The sequence below is a fragment of the Xenopus tropicalis genome, chromosome 3 (genome assembly GCF_000004195.4).
Source record: "Xenopus tropicalis strain Nigerian chromosome 3, UCB_Xtro_10.0, whole genome shotgun sequence".
NCBI classification, from domain to species: domain Eukaryota; kingdom Metazoa; phylum Chordata; class Amphibia; order Anura; family Pipidae; genus Xenopus; species Xenopus tropicalis.
Genome location: NC_030679.2, coordinates 37,900,475 through 37,925,247, shown reverse-complemented (window position 1 = coordinate 37,925,247; position 24,773 = coordinate 37,900,475). Strand labels below are relative to the sequence as shown.

The window sequence follows — 24,773 nt, the reverse complement described above, 5'->3', positions numbered from 1 at the left end:
CATCACCAGCAGTCACCATCAAATTGACTGTTAGGGTTTGATTTTATTAATCTTATTTTTATAAGACAAAGACAAAGACAGCAGCTTATTGGCCCATGTATAGCAGCTTCCTGACTGCTGACCAATATCTGTCCAAAAATTGTCCAGATATCTATCAGGCGGGTTTGAAAATCCTGTCATTGCTGGACAGGTCCCCATAAGCCAGCAGTCGGCAGAGAGATGATGGTTGTATTTAAGTACCAGGACACATTACCGGAAAATCGTTGAATAGTCCCTGTAAAATGTCCCAGCTCCCCTACAGGCACAGGAAACCCCCCTGCAGTACTACTAGCCCACCCCAGCTCCATGTAATCCAATAATATGTAAAGTGGCAGAATCATATGTACACTGCTTTTCGGAGCCTATGTAGCATCCTGTCCCTCTGCCTTGCTCTCATATCAGCATTCTATCAAAGAAACATTTCAAATGACTTTCCGTACTTTCTGTCTGTGGTTACAGTGCTGCTGAGACCCCCTAGCAGGAGCAATCCATCTCATCTCTTGCCAATATAAATCTTCCGTTTCTGAAGGAAAACAAAAGGCCATAAGGAAATGATGTGTGATAGGGACAAAGGCATAGTGTTGTAACGTTATTTGTAACTTTTTTTTTACTGAAAGCAGTGTTTATCTTTCTGTTCTCTGGTTCTGACTCTTGAAACAATGTAGCAGAAGACAGTTTTTGTCTATGTCTTAATTACATTTTTTTTTAAGTCAGAACCAGAGGTGCAGAGAATATAAAAGGCCAGATAGATAATGCTTTCAATAGCTACTTGTGATAAAATGACAACATTTTAGAAGCAAAATCTTTTGCAGCCTTTTGAGCATCAGCACATGGGAAAACGATAGGCATGTATGTATGTGAATGGGCAAAGGAAATCATGCTCAGCTTTGATCTAATGTCCAAACAACCCACAGTGTGTCATGAAATGTAAAGTTAATAACAGGCACAAGGATGTTGGTACCAGTTGAAAGACGTTAGTACCATTACAGTCTCAAGTTTGTTTTCATGGTTGTTAAGATACATGAAGCAAACAACTGAACATGCAAGAGGGAGATAAAGCTCTTCCCTTCAGCTGATGTTTATTGTTGGAAACAGGAAGACACAGCACTTAACAATGAAGTGCCCCTCTCCACCATTACAAGACATTCACTTTTAACCACAACGAATACACCAAACACCAAAATGCAAGGAGATCAGTTTAGGTTAACTGCATCCAGATCTCTCAACCTAATCACAGGATCAGCCCTACATTCATGGTTGATCTGATGAAGAAATCTTGTCCAAACAAAATTCTAATAAAATAGTGCCATCTGGCGGCAAAATGAAAAATTGTACGATTGTTCTGAATTTTTTTTAATTTTTTTTTTTAATATTTAGCCACACTCTCATACCACACAAAAAAAATCTAGAAAATATTCCATTTAAGCTTATTTTGCTCCACAAACTACATTTGTTAATTATTAGTTATTTGTTTGAGAAATGCTTAACAAAATATATTTTAGTGTACCTTTCCCTTAACTGTCCCTGGTCTAGACCAAAACGTTAGAGGGAATGCAAGGCATTCTGGTTCCAGTCACTCAAATAAAAAAACACTGCATTTTTCCACATTTTGTAAACACACACTTGAATATTGTTTAAGTTCTTCTGAACACTTGAGAAGGGCATAGTGGAAAGATGTGACCTTTTTGTTTGTTTTTGCACAGAATGTGTTGGATTTGCCTATAGCATTCTTCTAATTCCAGGGTGTACCCGCCAAACAGTCAGATCACAGCTGGCCTGCCCAGGAAGAGACATAATCTGGGGAAGTTGTGTTCCATACATTTGTTACAAACTCCATCTGTAAGACCAAAGGAATGCAAAACTGGGAAAGAGCATAGTTCTCAGCAGTGAAAAAAGCCACTACAGACAAAGGTTATTACATTCCCTATTGCAGTGTTTCAGTTTGTATATGTATGTGTAAGTGCAAGGCAGTCACAGCATCAGGTATTGGTTTCTCTACATGTGCTCACCTTCTGGTAACTGTAACCACATACCCTGCATTTGTAGATGTTGATGTCAGCATAGCTCATCCATGAAAGCTTCTCAGGGGTGTGCCAAAGGTGCCAACCAATACAAACAAATGCCATGCAAAGTTTTAGTAAAAGTCTATTTACTGAACCCATTGATATAAATCTAAACCTGTTAGCATGTAATAATGCACACACAAAAAAAAGCTAATACCATTACACAGAGACTATGTAGCAAGAGAGTGGTATAAAACAAGTACAATGAGTAGGGCTTGTTCTGAACATACTTTATTTCTATTGTTCACAAAAATCACAAACATGCTATGGTTTTTGTTATTTCTTGAGCTAAACAGGAAAAACAGGGAAACTGAAGCTACTCCATGTTTGGTCCTTGCAAGGCAGATAATTATGCCAGTAATCAACCCATTATACTGTGTGGTTATCTATGCAATCTACTTTACAAGAAACATGGAGGAGCTTCAATTTTCCTGTTTGCTCTGTTTAGCTCAAGAAATAAAAAGTGAAGAGTTGACACCGTGCCGCCCTTATTCCCATAAGCTTCCCTGACAGGACTCTTTTTTCCCCCCTATACATAACCCCTCTCCCACCCCGATTCAAGTTTATATGCATAACCTCCCTCCTTCCCACCCCTCCTATCCCACCTTTTCTTTTTCCAACTGTCTATATTTCTTGTTATTATTGAATATTTTATTTGAAAGAAGGCCCACTACCACATGGCAATCAGAAACTTTTCGGCTTGATGCTAAGAAGAGGACTACACTATATTACCTCAGACGTTGACACTTGCGACACATACCTTGTCGGATGTGCCGACCACTAGACTGATTCCACCACACCGCTATAATACGGTTTCTGAAATGCTTCTGAAACTCTAGCTAATTACCTGTGCCACCATGTATGCAGATGGACCTCTTGTTAATGTAAAAACCAATAAAAATTTTTGAATTAAAAAAAAAAAAAAAAAAGCAAAGAGTTTTCATTATTAAAACAATAGGCAAAAAGTCGGCTCAGCACAAACTTGAGTCATTCAACTCTAGTCACTTTGAAAGCGATTGTTTACCTCACATTCAAATTTTTGTATGATAGAAGTTAAACACAGTCTAAGGGCTCTGGCACACAGGGGAGATTAGTCGCCCGCGATTAACTCCCTGTTCGCGGGCGACTAATCTCCTCGAGTTGCCTACCCCTGCCATCCCACCGGCGAACATGCAAGTCGCCGGCGGGATGGCAGACGCGGCGGCGCGATTTCGCGCAAATCGCCCCACCGCGTCTGCCATCCCGCCGGCGACTTACATGTTCGCCGGTGGGATGGCAGGGGTAGGCAACTCGGGGAGATTAGTCGCCCGCGAACAGGGAGTTAATCGCGGGCAACTAATCTCCCCCGTGTGCCAGAGCCCTAAGCCAATTTGCAATTGGTCTTCATTTACAATGGTTTTTGAATTATTTAACATTTTGTTCAGCAGCTTTTCGTTGCTCAGTACAGTGTTCATCAGTGACAAATTTCGTTGCAAAACATGGTTCAATGCATGCATGGAAATACTCTTGTTCTGCTCCATAATATCCAGCTTATGGAACTTGTCTTTAGAGAAACAACTTTGAAACTAAAAAATCCCTGACATAAAACTACAGAGAGAACTGCAATTTTATAAACCAGGAAAGAATTTGTAACAAGAAATGCACCTCGGCTGCTGGACTAGCATCTGCAGAACTTAAATAAGTCACATTCTTCAAACAACAGAATGAATATGCCTACCACGACTAGTCCTACTTCTTCTTTTAAAAATGTCTCAGTACCGTCATAAAGCTGCTTTCAAATTCAAGAATAGTTACATAGTTACATAGGGTTGAAAAAAGACCATTGTCCATCAAGTTCAACCCATCCGAGTAAACCCAGCACACAACCTATACTAACCAATCTATACACTCACATACATAAACTATATATACAACCAGTAATACTAACTGTAGATATTAGTATCACAATAGCCTTGGATATTCTGCTTGTTCAAAAACTCATCCAGGCCCCTCTTAAAGGCATTAACACAGTCTGCCATTACCACATCACTAGGAAGGGCATTCCACAGCCTCACTGCCCTCACCGTGAAAAACCACCTACGCTGCTTCAAATGGAAGCTCCGTTCCTCTAATCTATAGGGGTGACCTCTGGTGCGCTAATTGTTTTTATGGGAAAAAAGAACATCCCCCAACTGCCTATAATCCCCTCTAATGTACTTGTACAGAGTAATCATGTCCCCTCGCAAGCGCCTCTTTTCCAGAAAAAACAACCCCAACCTCGACAGTCTAACCTCATAGCTTAAATCTTCCATCCCCTTTACCAGTTTAGTTGCACGTCTCTGCACTCTCTCCAGCTCATTAATATCCTTCTTAAGGACTGGAGCCCAAAACTGCACAGCATACTCAAGGTGAGGCCTTACCAGGGACCTATAAAGAGGCAAAAATATGTCCTCATCCCTTGAGTCAATGCCCTTTTTTATACAAGACAGCACTTTTTTGCTGTAGTAGCCACAGAATGACACTGCCTGGAATTAGACAACTTGTGATCTACAAAAACCCCTAGATCCTTCTCCATTAAGGAAACCCCCAACACACTACCATTCAGTAGATAGTTCGCGTTTATATTATTCCTACCAAAGTGCATTACTTTGCACTTGTCAACATTGAACCTCATTTTCCAGTTTGCTGCCCAGTTTTCCAATTTTGTCAAATCGCTCTGCAAAGCGGCAGCATCCTGCATGGAACTTATAGTTTTGCACAATTTAGTGTCATCAGCAAAAATAGAAACAGTACTCTCTATGCCCACCTCCAGGTCATTAATAAACAAGTTAAAAAGCAAAGGACCAAGGACTGACCCCTGCGGTACTCCACTAACCACACTGGCCCAATTAGAAAATGTTCCATTTACCACCACTCTTTGTACTCTATCCTTCAGCCAGTTCTCTATCCAATTACAAATATTATGTTCTAGGCCAATATTCCTCAATTTGATCATTAACCTTCTGTGAGGTACTGTATCAAACACTTTAGCAAAATCTAAGTAGATGACATCAACTGCCATTCCAGCATCAAGGTTCCTGCTCACCTCCTCATAAAAGGTGACTAAATTAGTCTGGCAAGATCTGTTACGCATAAAACCATGCTGGCACAAACTAATAGTATCCCTTATTACCCCTTCCAGAAGCTTTCCTACTACTGATGTCAGACTAACAGGCCTATAGTTTTCAGGCTGAGAACGAGATCCCTTTTTAAATAATGGCACCACATTAGCAATTCGCCAGTCTCTCGGCACCATGCCAAACCTCAACGAATCCTGAAAAATTATGTGAAGAGGCTTGGCAATCACAGCGCTCAGCTCATTTAATACCCTGGGATGAATCCCATCCGGTCCTGGACCTTTGTTTACCTTTACATGTTCAAGTCTCTTTTGAATTTCCTCCTGAGTGACCCACGCGTCAGTAGCTACATTACTAGAACTGGGCATATTAAAAGGGAAGCCTTCATTAGGTGGCTCCTCAGATGTATAGACAGATGAAAAATAAGAGTTCAAAATTTCTGCTTTTTCCCCGTTCTCATCAACCAACGTACCCCCCCGTGATAATAAGGTTCCCACCACTTCTTGCTTCATTTTTTTACTATTCACATAATTAAAAAATAATTTGGGATTCTTTTTACTCCTAGCTGCAATATCCCTTTCCATCTCTATTTTAGCTTGCCTGATAGCTTTTTTGCATGCTTTATTTGCTTCCTTGTACCTGATGAAAGTTTCCGTTGTCCCAGCTAACTTGAATGCTTTAAAAGCACGTTTTTTATTACCAACCTCGACCCTAACTCTTTTATTCAGCCATAAAGGTTTTGCTTTGCGATGCCTCTCCTTGCTTACCAGGGGAATATACTGTTCCATTTTCCTTCTGTGTCTAACCCCATGAAAAGCCTTTCCCAGTTGACACATTGCAGAGATGGAAATTAATTATGAAGATAGGCAGGCACTCCGGATTGTTTGTTGCAATAAAGTAAAAAATAGTAGAAAAATGCAGCCAGTAGAGAATAATTAATTTAAAAAAGTATAAATTTTATTTTATCCATATGTAAAAGCAAATAGCCTTACGCGTTTCATACCATAGGGTACTTAGTCATAGGCTGGATACATTCAACACAATGCACAATATTTAAAGGCAAATTTGACCAATGAAGTAAGCTTTGCAATTAACCAATCAGACCGACAGGTCATATGGCTAGGGAAGGTGGATAAAAAGTCATGATTTTACATAAGGATATATTAAGCATTGTATACATTAAATTGGTGTATAACCATAGAATTATAAAATAGCTAGATTTAGGTAATTATACATAACAAGTAACATCATAGTCATAGTTGAGTCCATGTGGTTGTCGAGTTTTTAGGAAGAAAATCCACTTTGTTTCTTTTCTAATTAAAACTGAAGATATATCGCCCCCTCTAGGGCTAGGGATAGCTCTGTCTATCCCTATAACTTGTAAAAAAGATAGGGATCTATTGGAGCATTCAGAGAAGTGTTTTGCAACAGTAGTATGACTATTGACATTAGTAATATTCAGTACATGTTCCCTTATCCTATCTTTCAGCTTTCTACCTGTCTGACCTACATATTGTTTCGTGCACTTAGTGCAAGTAAGGAGATATATAACGTTTCATTGCAGAGATGCCCTTATACTGGCAAAGTCTGCACGTCTAAAATTGAGCGTTTTAGTAAGTCCCTTATAGAGCTGTCTCTGTAGCATTATCTCAATGGAGACCATGTTGTGATCACTGTTCCCCAAATGCTCACCCACACAAATGTTAGAGATAAGTTCAGTATTATTAGATATTACCAGGTCCAAAATAGAATCATTCCTAGTAGGTTCTTGAACCACCTGAAATAAAAAGTTGTCATTTAGCATGTTTACAAACCTACTAGCTTTTTCTGACTTAGCCACCCCATTACTCCAGTCAATGTCCGGATAATTAAAGTCCCCCATAATAACAACTTGACCCAATTTTGAAGCCTCCTCCATTTGCAAAAGTAGCTGGGACTCATACCCCTCATCTATACGGGGTGGTTTATAGCATACACCAATGATCATTTTCTTTGTGACCTTCAGCCCTACTGAAATTTCTACCCAAAGAGATTCAACGTTTTCATTGGTAATGTCTTTATTACATGGCTTTAAATCTGACTTTACATAAAGACAAACCCCTCCACCCTTTTTAATCCCTCTGTCCCTCCTAAAAAGCGTATACCCATTTAAATTCACAGCCCAGTCGCATTTTTCATCCCATCAGGTCTCAGTGATACCAATTAAATCATAATTTTCAATACATGCAATAGCCTGCAGCTCCCCTAATTTACCCGACAAGCTACGCGCATTAGCCAGCATGCAGCGGAGATTACTACTTCTTCCTCTGATGCTTACATTAGCTAAAGGACAGTTAGAACTAAGGTGAAAATTAGTCTGTTTCCCTTGTAACAATGGAAGCTCCTTATCTGATAAACTATATGCCCCCCTCACTCCTCCCCCACAACCCTTTACTGGTCCCACTGCCCCATCTACACTAGCTCTCCCATAAGAATCTAGCTTACCAACCCCCCCCCCTTGTCTAGTTTAAACACTCCTCCAGCCTCTTAACCATTCTCTCCCCTAGCACAGCGGACCCCCTTCCATTGAGGTGCAATCCGTCAGGGCTGTATAGATTGTACCCCAAAGAAAAGTCAGCCCAGTGCTCTAGGAACCCAAACCCTTCCTTCCTACACCAAGACTTTAGCCACGCATTTAGCTCCCTAAGCTCCCGCTGTCTCCCTAAACTAGCACGCGGCACCGGCAAAAAGAATGGCACTTCTAACACAGGGCTGGAAAGAAAGTCGGCCCTAGGGCCAAACTTATTGTGTGTCTGTATCACTTCAACTTACAAGATTACTTAAATGGGACCGGTCACCCTATAAAATTATTCCAATTCCTATCCTAATTGTTAGTCAATAAAAAAAAACAAAAACTTAACTATACACTATATAAATGCTTACAATCTTGTTTCCTTCTTTCCTTTGGAATCCTCAATTAAAGCATACAGGCAGGCACCATTTTGCAGGAACGGTTATCAAGGCAAGCTTTGCATCATCACCAAATTTAAGATCTCTTGCCAGGTCCCTGCATGACATCACTTCTGCTATGCGTGATGTAACTTCCACTGAAAGTAATGTCACTTATCGGAAGGTGCCACACTCTGCACCTTTAACCCTCCAGCTCTGCTGCCAGATTTGCCCAGGTGTTATCTGGTGGTGGCCGAGGGCCACCTTTCTAAAGCTGCTGCCCCAGACACAGGCCCTTGGGTGCCTATATATGAATACTGCCCTGCCTGATGCACATGCCTATGCTATGAATTTATAGATAACAAAGAGGGCGGGGAAATGTGAGGAGTGCAATGACATCTAGAAGTGCGAAAATGAAAGTAAAATTGATAGATCAGACATACAGGTGGGGAGGCAATATATGATTGCCAGCTCAGATTTTTTACAGTTATGGATGTTTTATGGAAGTAGAAAAATAAAAAAAAAAAGAATTTGGGGTTCACATTTCTTATAAAAAGGACTTATTATACAGCTTTTATGACAGATCCCCTTTAATGTGCTTAATATTGGCTTAATTAAACAGTGACAGCGATGCTAATGCATTTGGAACTTTGAATCCAACTTTCATGTAACTGCAGTGGGATAAACATGCATGGGAACACCTGGCCTGTGTCATATCAAAGTCCTTATAAATTGAACTTTCTTTCAGCACTTGTCGATGGAGAGCTTTGTGTATGTGAAGCCACGGGCCACATTTCTGACTGATTAATTACAGTTGGACCGGCCCAGGCTATAAGGCTGAAAGAGGTTCTACCACCTCAACCTACTAAAGCTTTTAGTGGATCTGAGAATGCTCTGGGGCAGACTGAATACATATGTAAACCAGGATACACAGTTTCAGTATGTTTATAGTAAGTTCCTTCCCCCTCCTTTTCCAAAAATATACATGCTGCATTGTTACAGAGGGAGGGCTATATTGATACTGGAAAATGTGTAGTTTTTAACTTGTATGCTTACTGACCAATGTAAGATGTTCAATTGCATCAGAATAAGTGGGGACATATTTCTGCCTGCCAGCCCATTCATTAAAGCAATGATTTAAGAGGAGAACCCTAAGCAGCTTGTCTGCTGATTGGAGTGCAGGGAGGAAGGCTGAGGCAAAAGGTTATGGGAATATGCAGCAGGAATGATAATGCTTTTATTCCAGCTGGGAAGTTTCCAGCTTTGACCCAGGTCATTGCTGTCATGGTGAGAAAGAAGTCAAACAGCAATAAGAAAGACCATACAGGGGCTAAGGAGAACAGGATAGAACTGCAGGGTAAAAATGCCTGGTATGTGCTCCAGTTCCAGTGCAGGGACCTGCTGAACTACAAATCCCATGGTATCTGCATCCAGGGAGCTTTAAACATAAATATATGTTATCTATCAAATATGGTACATTGCACAAAATCTGTAGGCTTTATCATTATAGCAACATAATTTGATATTAGTCCTTAATTAGTGCAGCACTGCTACTGAAGGTGGCCATATACGGAATCCAAATGCTATGGCCACACTGGCCAAATCTTTGAAGTATCGAGCTGATTGGCTCATAGGCTGAACTTTTAGATACTGTGCATCTAGTCATGCACAGGGATGGGCAAATGTCCGAACTACTGGATGTACCAGAAGTGAAAAGGAGCTACAGCTGTACAATTTCTCAACAATTTATTGAAACTGACCCCCAGGTTGATATACATATCTAGATCGGGGAGCACAGTCAAAGTCAGATAGTGTACCCCACCAAATCCGGGCCTGCATGACCAGCTTTACAGCCGCCTCCCAAGCCAATATCCCCAAGCCCATTCTAACCGCTCAGCACATGCAAACTCCATGTCTTCAACATAGCTGTGTTTCTAGAAGCAGCTACTTAGCAGGAAGTCAATACAAAAATCCATTTGCCTTTCAAATATGACTTCAATTATGCATGCTGGATATATTTAGCAGTTCTATACAGGAATGAAAATAATTATAACAATCTTTGTTTTTATTATGCATGGCAGCTGAGAGGGCTTTCATGCCAACCCTTGGGGTGGTTAGCACTGCTGGCTGTTGAACAACAAGGCACTACAGATCTTACAACTTCATCTCTCCTGCCGTGTGAGTGGCAAGCAATCAGAAAAGGTTAAATTCCAGAGCCCAGTGCCGGTCCCGCTGCTATTCACTTTATCATGTTACATTTGTAGCTGGATCCTGCAACAAGATGTCAAACCGCTATGCTTTGTTAGGAGATCAAAGCTTATTGTAATGGAAACCAAAATCCACCGCACATTTTTAGAATTTGAAGAATTTAGAGGAAACGGGGGCTGTGTTTTTTTTGCACCCTGCTCAGCAGTGCATGCCCCCCAGTAATGTTTAAAAAGCTATTAAAGAAATAATCTAAATGTCAGTCATGAAGATCAGCACCCCGAGCCTCAGGCCCTCACTAGAACAAGAAATGAAAGAGCATTTCTATATAAAAGATACTGCCGGCTGTAGGACTGACTAGAAATTAGATATACTGTTTTTGTAGATACAGGTATGGACCGGTTATCCAGAATGCTTGGGACCTGGGGCTTTCCATATAATGGATCTTTCTGTTCACCAAATTTTAAGTCTACTAAAAAATTATTTAAATATGAAATAATCGCAATAGGATTGTTTTGCCTCCAATAAAGATTAGTTATATCTCATTTGAGATCAAGTATTACAGAGAAAAAGGAAATCATTATTAAAAATTTGAATTATTTGATTTGAATAGAGCCTATGGCAGATGAGCTTTCTGGATAACGGGTTTCACAGATTCTAGACCTGTATTAACAACTCTACTTCTAGTGATTGACTCTTTTCTCTTGCTGCTTCTGTTAATGACATTACCAGAGAAAGATAGGTAAAAAGCAGTATGGCAGCAAGTGTGAGTGGGCCCCTTATACTGGTTCATTCTCAGCCCATCAGGCTCATAAAACATCAAAAATGAAGTGCAGGCTGATGGCCTAGTCTTGTGATCATAGGGCATTTCACAATGCGCAGTCGCAGCATTCCACTGCCCAAGACAGGAGAGAAGATGGCTTGCCCTGCCACCCTTTTTAAAGGAATGATCAGGATCCATTTAGCGCTTGGCCCAGTCTAAAGACCTGACAGCAACAATTAATTTTCTGGTGCCTTAGAATTCAGTCAAACCCAACCTTTCAGCTCTGGACAGTGGATACCAAAGCTTTCCCTGACCAAAAAAGGAAACAAGTACAACTGCAAAAATATGTCAATAATGAAAAACATATGGCATTTTTGCATCCCTAAAAGTGCAGTCCAGGTCCTCAATGGCAAAAAAAACTATTGCTCTGAGAGGCTGCAAATTATGTAGTTATGTTTTTTACTATTCATATTCCAGTCTCTCATTCACACAGCTGCTCTGTTGCTAGGGAAATTTGGACCCTAGCAAATAATTTTTTTTTAAATTGGAGAGCTGCTTTACACAAAGCTATAGAATTTTAAAACCACACATCATAGAAAATGAAGACCAACAGCAAATTGTTGTAGAATTCCACTCTTTACGTTATACTAAAAGTTGATTTAAAGGTGAGCAACCCCTGTAATGTGCATTCAACTTTACACATTGTGTAGCAGTGTGCCCATTTTTGTGCAAACTTTTGATTTCTCACAAACTACAACTGCCTGAATGAATTAGGTTAAGAATGAGAACCATGTGTATGTGTGCTATACTTCCCTGTACAGTCAGCACATTGCTTTAGAATGGTCACGTGGAAATAACATGGACTGTAGCTCAAATCTGCATCACAAAGTAGTTGCAATACACCTGATATATACAAATGGCTGGCACAATACTAGACACAACAAATAATTATATCTTAGTTGGGATCAAATACAAGGTACTGTTTTATTATTACAGAGAAAAAGGAAATCAATTTACAAATTTTGAATTATTTGATTATAATGGAGTCTATGGGAGACTGGCTTTCCATAATTCGGAGCTTTCTGGATAATGGGTTTCCAGGTACAGTGGATATAAAAATTCTACACACCCCTGGTAAAATGTCAGGTTCCTGTGCTGTACAAAAATGAGACAAAGATAAATCATTTCAGAACTTTTTCCACCTTTAATGTGACCTATAAACTGTACCACTCAATTGAAAAACAAACTGAAATCTTTTAGGTGGAGGGAAGAAAACCAAAAAAACTAAAATAATGTGGTTGCATAAGTGTGCACACCCTTAAACTAATACTTTGTTGAAGCACCTTTTGATTTTATTACAGCACTCAGTCTTTTTGGGTATGAGTCTATCAGCATGGCACATTTTGACTCTGCAAGATTTGCCCACTCTTCTTTGCAGAAACACTCCAAATCTGTCAGATTGCGAGGGCATCTCCTGGGCACAGCCCTCTTCAGATCACCCCACAGATTTTTAATCGGATTCAGGTACCCGAAATACCATCCCACCGGCGAGTATGTAAATCGCTGGTGGGATGACATACGCGATGACATTTCCCGAAATCGCAGAAGTTTCCTCTCAAGGCAACTTCAAAATTGCGGGGCCGCGTATGCCATCCCAGCGGCGATTTACATACTCGCCAGAGGGATGGTATTTCGGTAGATTTGTCGCGGGCGACTAATCTCCCCGTGTGCCACAGCGCTTTACGTATGGGCGGATAGTCAGCCTCCACATATACAATCCCCATCGTGGGGCCTTACCCTTAGAATGAGGAGACAGCACCATTACTAGAGTGGTGTTATAATGCCTTGGAATCCTCAGACTTATAGTGTATAAACAGACAGCGAGACATATTTGGAATACACAAACCTACATGATTCTGGCTTACAGGATATAGTCATTCTGGTTAGGAAGTTGCACGGACATGTAATTATGCAGACATTATTTTAACCACAAAAAATCCAAATTATTTTCATGCAAGTCACTGCGGTATCTAAACAGACACAAACACACGTTAGCATTTACAGTCAGTTAAGATAAAGATACAGATTAAGATACAGTACCAACAAGACACAAACATGCACATCAGTGATAACCATTAGGTAGATTTACAAACAGTGGCCTAAGAAGAAATTACTGGGCCCCAAAACAAATCTTTCAATTACCCTCCTTACCCAAAGTCTTCAGCAGTATTATTGATTCTGCTCACATATAATTTATACAGTGCACAAGTAAGAGCTACCACTTTACTTTCATAAAAAATTGGACTTGATTCCACAACAAATTGCAAATTAAACTGGAAGAAAACAATGTACATATTTTGGAACTTTCAATAAACATTAAAAGGTTTATTAAAGGGGTAGTTCACCTTTAAATTAACATTAAGCACAACACCGGCATGGATATTCTGAGACAATTGGCAACTCATCTTAATTTTTTATGGTTTTTCAGTTAAGATTTTAGTTCAGCAGCTCTCCAGTTTGGTATTTTAACAGCTATTTGATTGCTAGGGTCTTAGTTACCCTAGCAACCAGGCAGTGGTTTGAATGCAAGACTGTAATATGAATAGGAGAGGGGCTGAAAAAAAAGATAAGTAATACAATGTAAAAATAACAATAAAATTGTAGCCTCACAGAGCAACAGCTTTTTGGTTGCTGGGGTCTGTGACCCACCATTTTGAAGCTGGAAAGAGGCAGAAGAGGAAGGGAAATAATTTCTAAATAAGACCAATTGCAAAGTTGCTAAGATTAACAAATTCTATGACATACTAAAAGTAAAGTGAATCACCCCATTAATGTAAAACATAAGCGTATGGACAATCTCTCTCTAATGTTACAATACGAAGAATGGCTGAATGTCAGGGGCTGGAGTTACGAGGGGCTCTCTCTGCATATGACCTAAAAGTGCTTGGAAGCACAGACGCTTATAGCATAAAGCTGCCTGACTTTTCCAAATCATGGAACATTAGAGCATTGTTGGTCATATACAACTATGACAAAAAAAAGTTGTTTAAGGAGTGTTCATTCCACTGGTCAGCCAGTAAAATAAGTAAATAGGAACCTGAGCATTGCACACTGCCTCCAGGCTTTCAGCTCAAATTGCCATTTCCTTAGGAAATTCCACTAAAGTACAGGGAAAGATTCCCGCCAAACCTATCAACAATTGCAAGAAAGAGTGTATACAGTACAATTATCCACAAGTAGCCATGTGCTTTTTTAAATTCCATTGTGATTAATGGTGGGAAAATGCCTTTCGTGACCAGAACAGAAGGATAAATGACTTGGCTGGGACAGATGAGCCTATCTAGACGCAACTGGTCATTTGTAACATTCCACATGGGAAGATAGCACTTCAAATAAATGTTCCTGATATTTTTATGTTCTGTCTCTGGTGGTTTGGACTTTGCCTGTTTCAAATTCATAACCTGAAAATTCTATGGCCTATTGTATGTCTCCATCCAATCCCTACCAATAAATATCTAATCAAAGCTTGCAGAGATATCAACTGGAAAATCCTATTGACTGAAGACTGCATTAGGCCTAGACATGACCTAAAGCTGACAGCTGTGCATAGCCCTGTCATATGATCTTGTGAATTATATAATTTAATATGTGAATAATTGATTCAGCACAATTTGGCCTACCAGTTGAGTTTCTACTAGAGAAACTATTAGAGAATGGCTAACTTAACCCTTTAAGTGCCAGCCGAATTCGTCATTTCAGTTCCCCCCAGTGCCAGACGTTTTGTAAACATTCTGTGCTCTCTCAATGTAGGGGCTTTTACTGGGGGCAGGGTTAAGTTTAGGTAGGCAAACTATATATTGTTTTTTTCAGGAGAACCTGACCTTTCCAAATCTACCTGAGTTTTTGTGTATTTCCACTTCTGGAACAAGATTTAGAGCTTGAAATACAAAAAAAAAAAGAAAAAATGCTATTTTTCATGATATAAGGATTTATACCAGAAACACATTTTATTTTATGGACAAAAATTCAACTGATTTGGAAAGCCTCATGTCTCCCGAACGTGCCAATACCTGATATGTATAGTTTTATTGAGATTTCTGACTTCTATAGATCAAAAACTCCCAGCAGTAAATTACTAAATTTTCAAAGCATTACAGCAGAATACGGCATACTTTACATTCCAAAGCCAAAAATCCTGGAATATTAGGTTTACCCCAGGAAACCATACATTTTTGAAAACTACACATTCTGACGAATCCGAAATGGGTAACTATGTCTTCAAACTCCTAAGTACCAAACGGCAATGCTTTACTGAATTTAGCATTTTCTATAAAAAATTATGAAAATTCTAAAAAATCACCTCAAATCTTCCATTTTCAAGCACCTTATCTCCCACATAACATTAGGTACGAAGAAAACACACCCTAAATATGAAAGCCAGGGGTCCACTGAACAGTTTGATGCCCATTGTGCATAGGATCACCAATGTATCTGGAATTTAGAGACCCCAAAAGGAAGTTAGTACATACAAATTGCCCAGGAGATCTCTTTAGCTACTGAAAATTCAACACATTTACTGCATTTTCTGTGGGGTAAAAACACAAAAAAATACATTGACCCCCCAAAATCATATATTTTTGGAAAGTACACATTCGGACGAATTCAAAATTGGTACCCATGTCTTTCTACTCCAAACTACTGAGCCGCAATTCTTTCCCAAAATTGCCAGTTTTGATGAAATACCTAAAAATCACATCAAATCTTCCACTTTCAAGCACCTTATCTCCCACATAACATTAGGTACCAAGAAAACACACCCGAAATATGAAAGCCAAGGGTCCGCTGAACAGTTTGATGCCCATTGTGCATAGGATCAGCACTGTATCTGGCATTTAGAGACCCCATAAGGAAGTTAGTGCATAGAGATTGCCCCAGAGGTCTCTATAGCTACTGAAAATTCAACACGTTTACTGCATTTTCTGTGGGGTAAAAACCCAAAAAATACATTGACCCCCCAAAACCATATATTTTTGGAAAGTACACATTCGGGCGAATTCAAAATTGGTACCCATGTGTTTCTACTCCAAACTACAGTGTCGCAGTGCTTTCCCAAAATTGCTAGTTTTGGTGAAATACCTGAAAATCACATCAAATCTTCCACTTTCAAGCACCATATCTCCCACATAACATTAGGTACCAAGAAAACACACCCAAAATATGAAAGCCAAGGGTCCGCTGAACAGTTTGATGCCCATTGTGCATAGGATCAGCACTGTATCTGGCATTTAGAGACCCCATAAGGACGTCAGTGCATAGAGATTGCCCCAGAGGTCTCTTTAGCTACTGAAAATTCAACACGTTTACTGCATTTTCTGTGGGGTAAAAACCCAAAAAAATACATTGACCCCCCAAAACCATATATTTTTGGAAAGTACACATTCGGGCGAATTCAAAATTGGTACCCATGTCTTTCTACTCCAAACTACAGAGTCGCAGTGCTTTCCCAAAATTGCAAGTTTTGGTGAAATACCTGAAAAACACATCAAATCTTCGACTTTCAAGCACCTTATCTCCCACATAACATTAGGTACCAAAAGAACACACCCTAAATATGAAAGCCAAGGGTCCGCTGAACAGTTTCATGCCCATTGTGCATAGGATCACCAATGTATCTGGCATTTAGAGACCCCATAAGGAAGTTAGTGCATACAAATTACCCAGGAGATCTCTTTAGCTACTGAAAATTCAACACATTTACTGCATTTTCTGTGGGGTAAAAACACAAAAAAATACATTGACCCCCCAAAACCATATATTTTTGGAAAATACACATTCGGGCGAATTCAAAATTGGTACCCATGTCTTTCTACTCCAAACTACAGAGTCGCAGTGCTTTCCCAAAATTGCTAGTTTTGGTGAAATACCTGAAAAACACATCAAATCTTCCACTTTCAAGCACCTTATCTCCCACATAACATTAGGTACCAAGAAAACACACCCGAAATATGAAAGCCAAGGGTCCGCTGAACAGTTTGATGCCCATTGTGCATAGGATCAGCACTGTATCTGGCATTTAGAGACCCCATAAGGACGTCAGTGCATAGAGATTGCCCCAGAGGTCTCTTTAGCTACTGAAAATTCAACACGTTTACTGCATTTTCTGTGGGGTAAAAACACAAAAAAATACATTGACCCCCCAAAACCATATATTTTTGGAAAGTACACATTCGGGCGAATTCAAAATTGGTACCCATGTCTTTCTACTCCAAACTACAGAGTCGCAGTGCTTTCCCAAAATTGCTAGTTTTGGTGAAATACCTGAAAAACACATCAAATCTTCCACTTTCAAGCACCTTATCTCCCACATAACATTAGGTACCAAAAGAACAGACCCTAAATATGAAAGCCAAGGGTCCGCTGAACAGTTTGATGCCCATTGTGCATAGGATCACCAATGTATCTGGCATTTAGAGACCCCAAAAGGAAGTTAATGCATACAAAGTGTATACACTGCAATATAAGCTACCGGCATGTGCATTATGCGGCATAAGACCCCCTAACAGTAAGGAGACCCTAGAAAACCATATATTTTCCGAAAGTACACATTCTGACAAAACAAAAATGGGTACATACATCTTTCTACTACAAACTACCAAACTACAAAGCTATGCTAAACAGAACGGTTTTTATGACATTTCTGAAAATTGTCACAAAGCTTGCATTTTACCCCATTATGTACCCCCGCATTTTGTACCGTATCAACATAAAACATTCTAAATATAAACGCCAGGGGTCTACTGAACAGTTTGATGCCCTATATGCATAGATTTACCAAACTATGTGGGGTACAGGGGCACCCAAGTAAAAATAGTGCATATGAATTTTCACATAAGATGCTTCGGCTCATGCAGTTTTTGCACCCGGTATGTGTATTATGTGCCATACGACCACCTAACAGTAAGGAGACCCTAGAAAACCATATATTTTCCGAAAGTACACATTCTGACAAAACAAAAATGGGTAAATACATCTTTCTACTACAAACTACCAAACTACAAAGCTATGCTAAACAGAACAGTTTTTATGACATTTCTGAAAATTGTCACAAAGCTTGCATTTTACCCCATTATGTACCCCCACATTTTGTACCGTATCAACATAAAACATTCTAAATATAAACGCCAGGGGTCTACTGAACAGTTTGATGCCCTATATGCATAGATTTACCAAACTATGTGGGGTACAGGGGCACCCAAGTAAAAATAGTGCATATGAATTTTCACATAAGATGCTTCGGCTCATGCAATTTTTGCACCCGGTATGTGTATTATGTGCCATACGACCACCTAACAGTAAGGAGACCCTAGAAAACCATATATTTTCCGAAAGTACACATTCTGACAAAACAAAAATGGGTACATACATCTTTCTACTACAAACTACCAAACTACAAAGCTATGCTAAACAGAACGGTTTTTATGACATTTCTGAAAATTGTCACAAAGCTTGCATTTTACCCCATTATTTACCCCCACATTTTGTACCGTATCAACATAAAACATTCTAAATATGAACGCCAGGGGTCTACTGAACAGTTTGATGCCCTATATGCATAGATTTGCCAAACTATGTGGGGTACAGGGGCACCCAAGTAAAAATAGTGCATATGAATTTTCACATAAGATGCTTCGGCTCATGCAGTTTTTGCACCCGGTATGTGTATTATGTGCTATACGACCACCTAACAGTAAGGAGACCCTAGAAAACCATATATTTTCCGAAAGTACACAATCTGACAAAACAAAAATGGGTACATACATCTTTCTACTACAAACTACCAAACTACAAAGCTATGCTAAACAGAACGGTTTTTATGACATTTCTGAAAATTGTCACAAAGCTTGCATTTTACCCCATTATGTACCCCCACATTATGTACCGTATCAACATAAAACATTCTAAATATGAACGCCAGGGGTCTACTGAACAGTTTGATGCCCTATATGCATAGATTTGCCAAACTATGTGGGGTACAGGGGCACCCAAGTAAAAATAGTGCATATGAATTTTCACATAAGATGCTTCGGCTCATGCAGTTTTTGCACCCGGTATGTGTATTATGTGCCATACGACCACCTAACAGTAAGGAGACCCTAGAAAACCATATATTTTCCGAAAGTACACATTCTGACAAAACAAAAATGGGTAAATACATCTTTCTACTACAAACTAACAAACTACAAAGCTATGCTAAACAGAACGGTTTTTATGACATTTCTGAAAATTGTCACAAAGCTTGCATTTTACCCCATTATGTACCCCCACATTATGTACCGTATCAACATAAAACATTCTAAATATGAACGCTAGGGGTCTACTGAACAGTTTGATGCCCTATATGCATAGATTTGCCAAACTATGTGGGGTACAGGGGCACCCAAGTAAAAATAGTGCATATGAATTTTCACATAAGATGCTTCGGCTCATGCAGTTTTTGCACCCGGTATGTGTATTATGTGCCATACGACCACCTAACAGTAAGGAGACCCTAGAAAACCATATATTTTCCGAAAGTACACATTCTGACAAAACAAAAATGGGTACATACATCTTTCTACTACAAACTACCAAACTACAAAGCTATGCTAAACAGAACGGTTTTTATGACATTTCTGAAAATTGTCACAAAGCTTGCATTTTACCCCATTATGTACCCCCACATTTTGTACCGTATCAACATAAAACATTCTAAATATGAACGCCAGGGGTCTACTGAACAGTTTGATGCCCTATATGCATAGATTTACCAAACTATATGGGGTACAGGGGCACCCAAGTAAAAATAGTGCATATGAATTTTCACATAAGATGCTTCGGCTCATGCAGTTTTTGCACCCGGTATGTGTATTATGTGCCATACGACCACCTAACAGTAAGGAGACCCTAGAAAACCATATATTTTCCGAAAGTACACATCCTGACAAAACAAAAATGGGTAAATAAAACTTTCTACTACAAACTACAAAGCTATGCTAAACAGAACGGTTTTTTGTGACATTTCTGAAAATCAAGCGAACAAGAACTATGCATAACTGAAAATGCTATAAAATGGCTAAACATGCAGTAAAATACCCCAAAATCCACCAAAATCACAGAAAATGTAGTAGAAACACCAAAATAATACACAAAAGATATTGCGCAGTGCGGTTAGCGAATACACTATCCGCAATGGCAATAAAACATTTTTTTCAGGCAGGAATAAAAACGATGCGATTAGAAAAAAAAAAAAAATTACAAAATTACATAAGTGTGTAAGTGTGTGTGTACATTAGGTAAAATGTGTTTTGTGTGCATGTATGCAAGTAAGTGTGTGTAAGTGTAAGTGTTGTGAATGTTTGAAATCTCCCAACTCCCCTAAAATGTATGTGTTTGTGTGTAAATGTGAGTATAAGTGTGTATTAGTGTATTATTAGTGTATTATGTGTGTGTATGTGTGTGTATGTGTGTTTTTGCCACTTACCTGTGTAGGAGATCGTGGATCTGCAGGGAGACACACACGCAGCCGTTCCGGAGTGAGTATCTGCAGCAGGAAGGAGGGGGGCCAGCAGGGGGGGGAGCAGAGAAAGGCAGAAGGCGATCGTGAAATCCAGGAATGGATTTCACGTGCCTGCCTTTTCTTATGTGGCCCCTGGGCGATCGCGCCCCAGGGGCCACTCGTTCCCCACCTCTGACTGTTGTCTGGAGGCTGGGGAACGAGCAGGGAGCGAAGGAGCGGCTTGAAAAGCCGCTTCTCCGCTCCCAAACCCGGAAGTGCCCCAGGACGTAGAATCTACGTTCTGTGGCACTTAGGTCCTTTAGTACCCAGGACGTAGATTCTACGTCCTGTGGCACTAAAAAGGTTAAAGGGATACTGTCATTATTTTTTTGGTGTACTTTTTATTTCTAAATTATACTGTTTACATAGTAAATAATTCACTCTACCATTTCAAATTTTATTCTTGAACAAACAAATGTATTTTTTTTAGTTGTAATATTGGTGTGTAGGCGCCATCTCAGTGCTTTGTGCCCGAGTCTGAGCTTTCAGAAGGAGCCAGCGCTACACATTAGGACTGCTTTCAGGTAACCTATTGTTTCTCCTACTCCCATGTAACTGGAGGAGTCTCAAGACGGACTTGGATTTCTTACTATTGAGTGCTATTCTGATACCTACTGGGAGCTGCTATCTTGCTCCCTTCCCATTGTTCTGCTGATCAGCTGCTGGGAGGGGGGTGATATCACTCCAACTTGCAGCTCAGTAGTCAAGTGTGTCTGAAGTTTATCAGAGCACTGTGGCACCCTGGGAAATGAAGAATATGGCTCTGCTGGAAAAGCTCTATTAACTGATGCATTTTGAACATGTATTCCCATGACAGTATTACTTTAAGACAAGGTCGAATTGTTTTATATTTTTTTTCTCTGCCTATGTATAAAAAGCCACACTGTTTATGGCCCCTTGTACAGTACCCGTCCGCCTGGCCTACAGCACAAACACCTAAATTTTCGGATGATGGCGTATGGCTCCAGCAGCTGTAAAGTCACCCAAAGATGTTCTTTCCTCTACTTTCTACTATCACACCCTGTGTGATAAACAATGTTTATTATTTCTTCCAGTTTAATAAAACTACCCTACGCCCTTGTAATAATCTCAAAACCTTATTATTAACAGAGACAAAACAATGTGGTAAAATAAGTTAGGGCAAGTGGAATGTAACCACTCCCGGGCCCTGGGCCAATGTCACCAATGAAGAAAGTCATGTTGCACTGCAGTCTAACACAGACACCATATCTATCTGGAACAGCCGGAACTGTGTAAATTCATTTTTGCTGTATTTTCTTCTACTATAATCAAAACATTCATTATCTGTTTGCTCATATGGAGAATAGCAGAGAAAAGCAAACTATGATCACCTTGAAAAAGCATTTGTGCCAGGGAATAAAGTTTTAGAATACCCATCACCGCAGTGGGTGTTATCTACTAGCAACAGGTTCCAACAGACTATTCAGTCTAAAAAGCTATGGTAAGCCCTGCATCCTTAATTATTTATGAGAACTGAATGTGGATTCACCTATTTATAAAGGGCTGCAACAATTTGCCTGCTTTGCAATCGCAGGTTCGATAATCTATTTTATTACATCATTAAAGTAGTAGTTCATCATTAAGGTAATGTTTACTATAGCACAGTCTAAAGGTGCCTACACACAGCAGATTTAAGTGGCCGATTTGCATTTTTTTAGACTGATTCCAGCTTATCTTCCCATGTATGGGGACCCCCAAAAGGCAGGTTTGATTTTTTCATCGGATCAACTCATGTGGTCTTCACTTCTCGGGATGGGATTACTTCGATTTTCCCACCTTAGGTGGGCATAGTGGTAGAAAGATCCACTTGCTTTGTGACCTCCCCAAACAAGCAGCTTTTATACTGTATTGCCCCCTTAACACTTGACAACTTTCCAGTTGGTCTTCATTTTGTTATAACTTTTAATTTATCTGACTTCCTAGTACCTGTTTGTCTTTTTCAAGGGTGCAAACCAAACGTATTGTAGTTGTTCGTTATCACTGACCCCAGCAACCAAAAATGCAGTTCTTTACTACTTGTAGTAATTGTGCTATTATTGATATTTTTTATTGCTTATCTTTTTGCTCAGTGTTTGAGTTAATTGTCTTCTAGTCATTCTAATCACTACCTGGTTGCTAAGGTAAGCCAGACTCACACAACTGGATAGCTGCTGAAAAGTGAACTGTAATAAATAAAGGCCAATTGCAAAATGTCTTTTCAGTGCCAGCAAGAAAGTTGTACTAGGAGGATTTTTACCTCCTTCTGTAGATTCAGCCCTGAAGGAAGATTTTGCTCAGGCGCCTTCAATGGCGCCCGCTCAAAATCTTTTAACCCACCCAATCCACCGATATCAGCAGCCTTCTGTGATATCTGTCGACTCGACTTGCCATACATGCACGAATATCGTACGAAGAGAGGTTTTGTGCGATATTATCGATGCGTGTATGGCCAGCTTACCCCATAAACTTAAAAGTAGTTAAAGCCCATCACACATTACTAGACAATAACTTTATGTTTATATGTTTCTCTGCATGCCTACAGCAGCATACCACCAAAAAGCAGCAGATTAGTCATGTGTCCTGTCTGCAGTTGGAATGCACATTGCACAAACACACAGGAGAAATGATGTTTCATGGCACTTTGCAATGCAGGCAGTAGGGCAGGAATTCCATACTTCTTTGCCCAGGAATTAAAAAAAAATAGTTTAACACCTTGAATACTGGAGAGTTAGATGCAGGCAGAAAATACTTTATTACAGTGAACATTCTAATTGGGGAATTCTGTATGCATTGGAAATTGATTTAGTGCCACTTTGAAAAAGATAAAGGCACCTATGGGACTGAATTAAATATTCCGGTGTTGACATGAGCTTGTGGAGTAGGGCTTCGGGGAAAAAAGGGGACTATAAACATTGGAATATTTATTTTTCACAGATATGCATGATTCCTCAGGTTGAGAGGAAACCATGATAGTCTGCCTTTGATTTGAAGGGACCATTCAACCACTCACTCACCCAGAAGTGGTACTACATACCCACATTTCAGAGGTCAACATTTTCCACTAGGCCCCCATTGTCACCAACTCACTGCTGCCAGGCCCTATGAGGTAATTACACCAGTGTCCTCAACCTTTCTCCCGGTCTCCCAGCTTTCTACGATGCACAGATACTCAGTCAAGATACTTTCAGTCATATAAAACAGCCATAAAACTGTCATATAAAATACTTCACATATAAATCTACATAATATCCCTGAAAGTTATTATATAAAAGATTTGTAACCCTTGATCTGCAGATAGGGAATAGAGTTATTAGACTGTTGTATAGCTCAGTAAATGATACTGATCCCTCAATCTGGTCTTAAGCAAAATAAATAAGAATAGCTACCTAGAGGCAAGGTACACGCATTTAAAAATATATCTTTTTTTTTTTTTTTGCTATTGGGATTACCTAATCATCCCCATGCAATATATAAAGTGCATCTGATTAGCATTCAGTGCAGAATTATGATTCCAGCTTTACTGATTTTAATGCAATTAGGTGATTTGTAGCTAGTGTATTTAGTGATCACTTATGTGAGTCAATTTAAAAAAGCATCTATGAGATAAATAAAGTTGGGTGAAATCTTCTAACTAAAGGATCCCTTATCCGGAAACCTGTTATCGACAAAGAAATCCATCCAAAATTCATTATAAGCAAATAACTAATTTTTAAAAATGATTTCATAATAGAACAGTACCTTGTACTTGATGGTAACTAGGCTGCGTGAATCCATATTGGCAGCAAAACTTTACTTAATGTTTATATGATTTTTATTAGATTTAAGGTATGGTGATGTTGATCGAAAACTCTTTATTTGGAAAACTCCAGGCTCCAAGCATTACATATAATAGATCCTACACCTGTGTTACTACCACTGGTTGGAAAATAAAAAAGCATTTCTTTTAAAGGGGTTGTTTACCTTTGAATTAACTTTCAGTATGAGACAATTTGCAATTAGTCTTAATTCTTTATCAATTTTTGTTCCGCAGCTCTCCAGTTTGGACTTTCAACAGTTATCTGGTTGCTAGGTATCAATTTACCTTA

The 24,773-nt window shown here is 39.5% G+C and overlaps 1 protein-coding gene across 7 annotated transcripts in view; it reads right to left on the bottom strand.

The window, feature by feature from the left end:
* Positions 1 to 24,773, bottom strand: part of septin8 (septin 8) — a 74,573-nt gene that overhangs the window by 31,236 nt on the left and 18,564 nt on the right. For 4 of the 7 annotated variants that reach the window (XM_031897571.1, XM_031897570.1, XM_031897574.1 and 1 more), the window contains exon 2: positions 480 to 562. In XM_031897571.1, coding sequence (XP_031753431.1) covers positions 480 to 536 — 57 coding nt within the window. In that variant the 5' untranslated portion in view covers positions 537 to 562. 7 annotated transcript variants of the gene reach the window in all.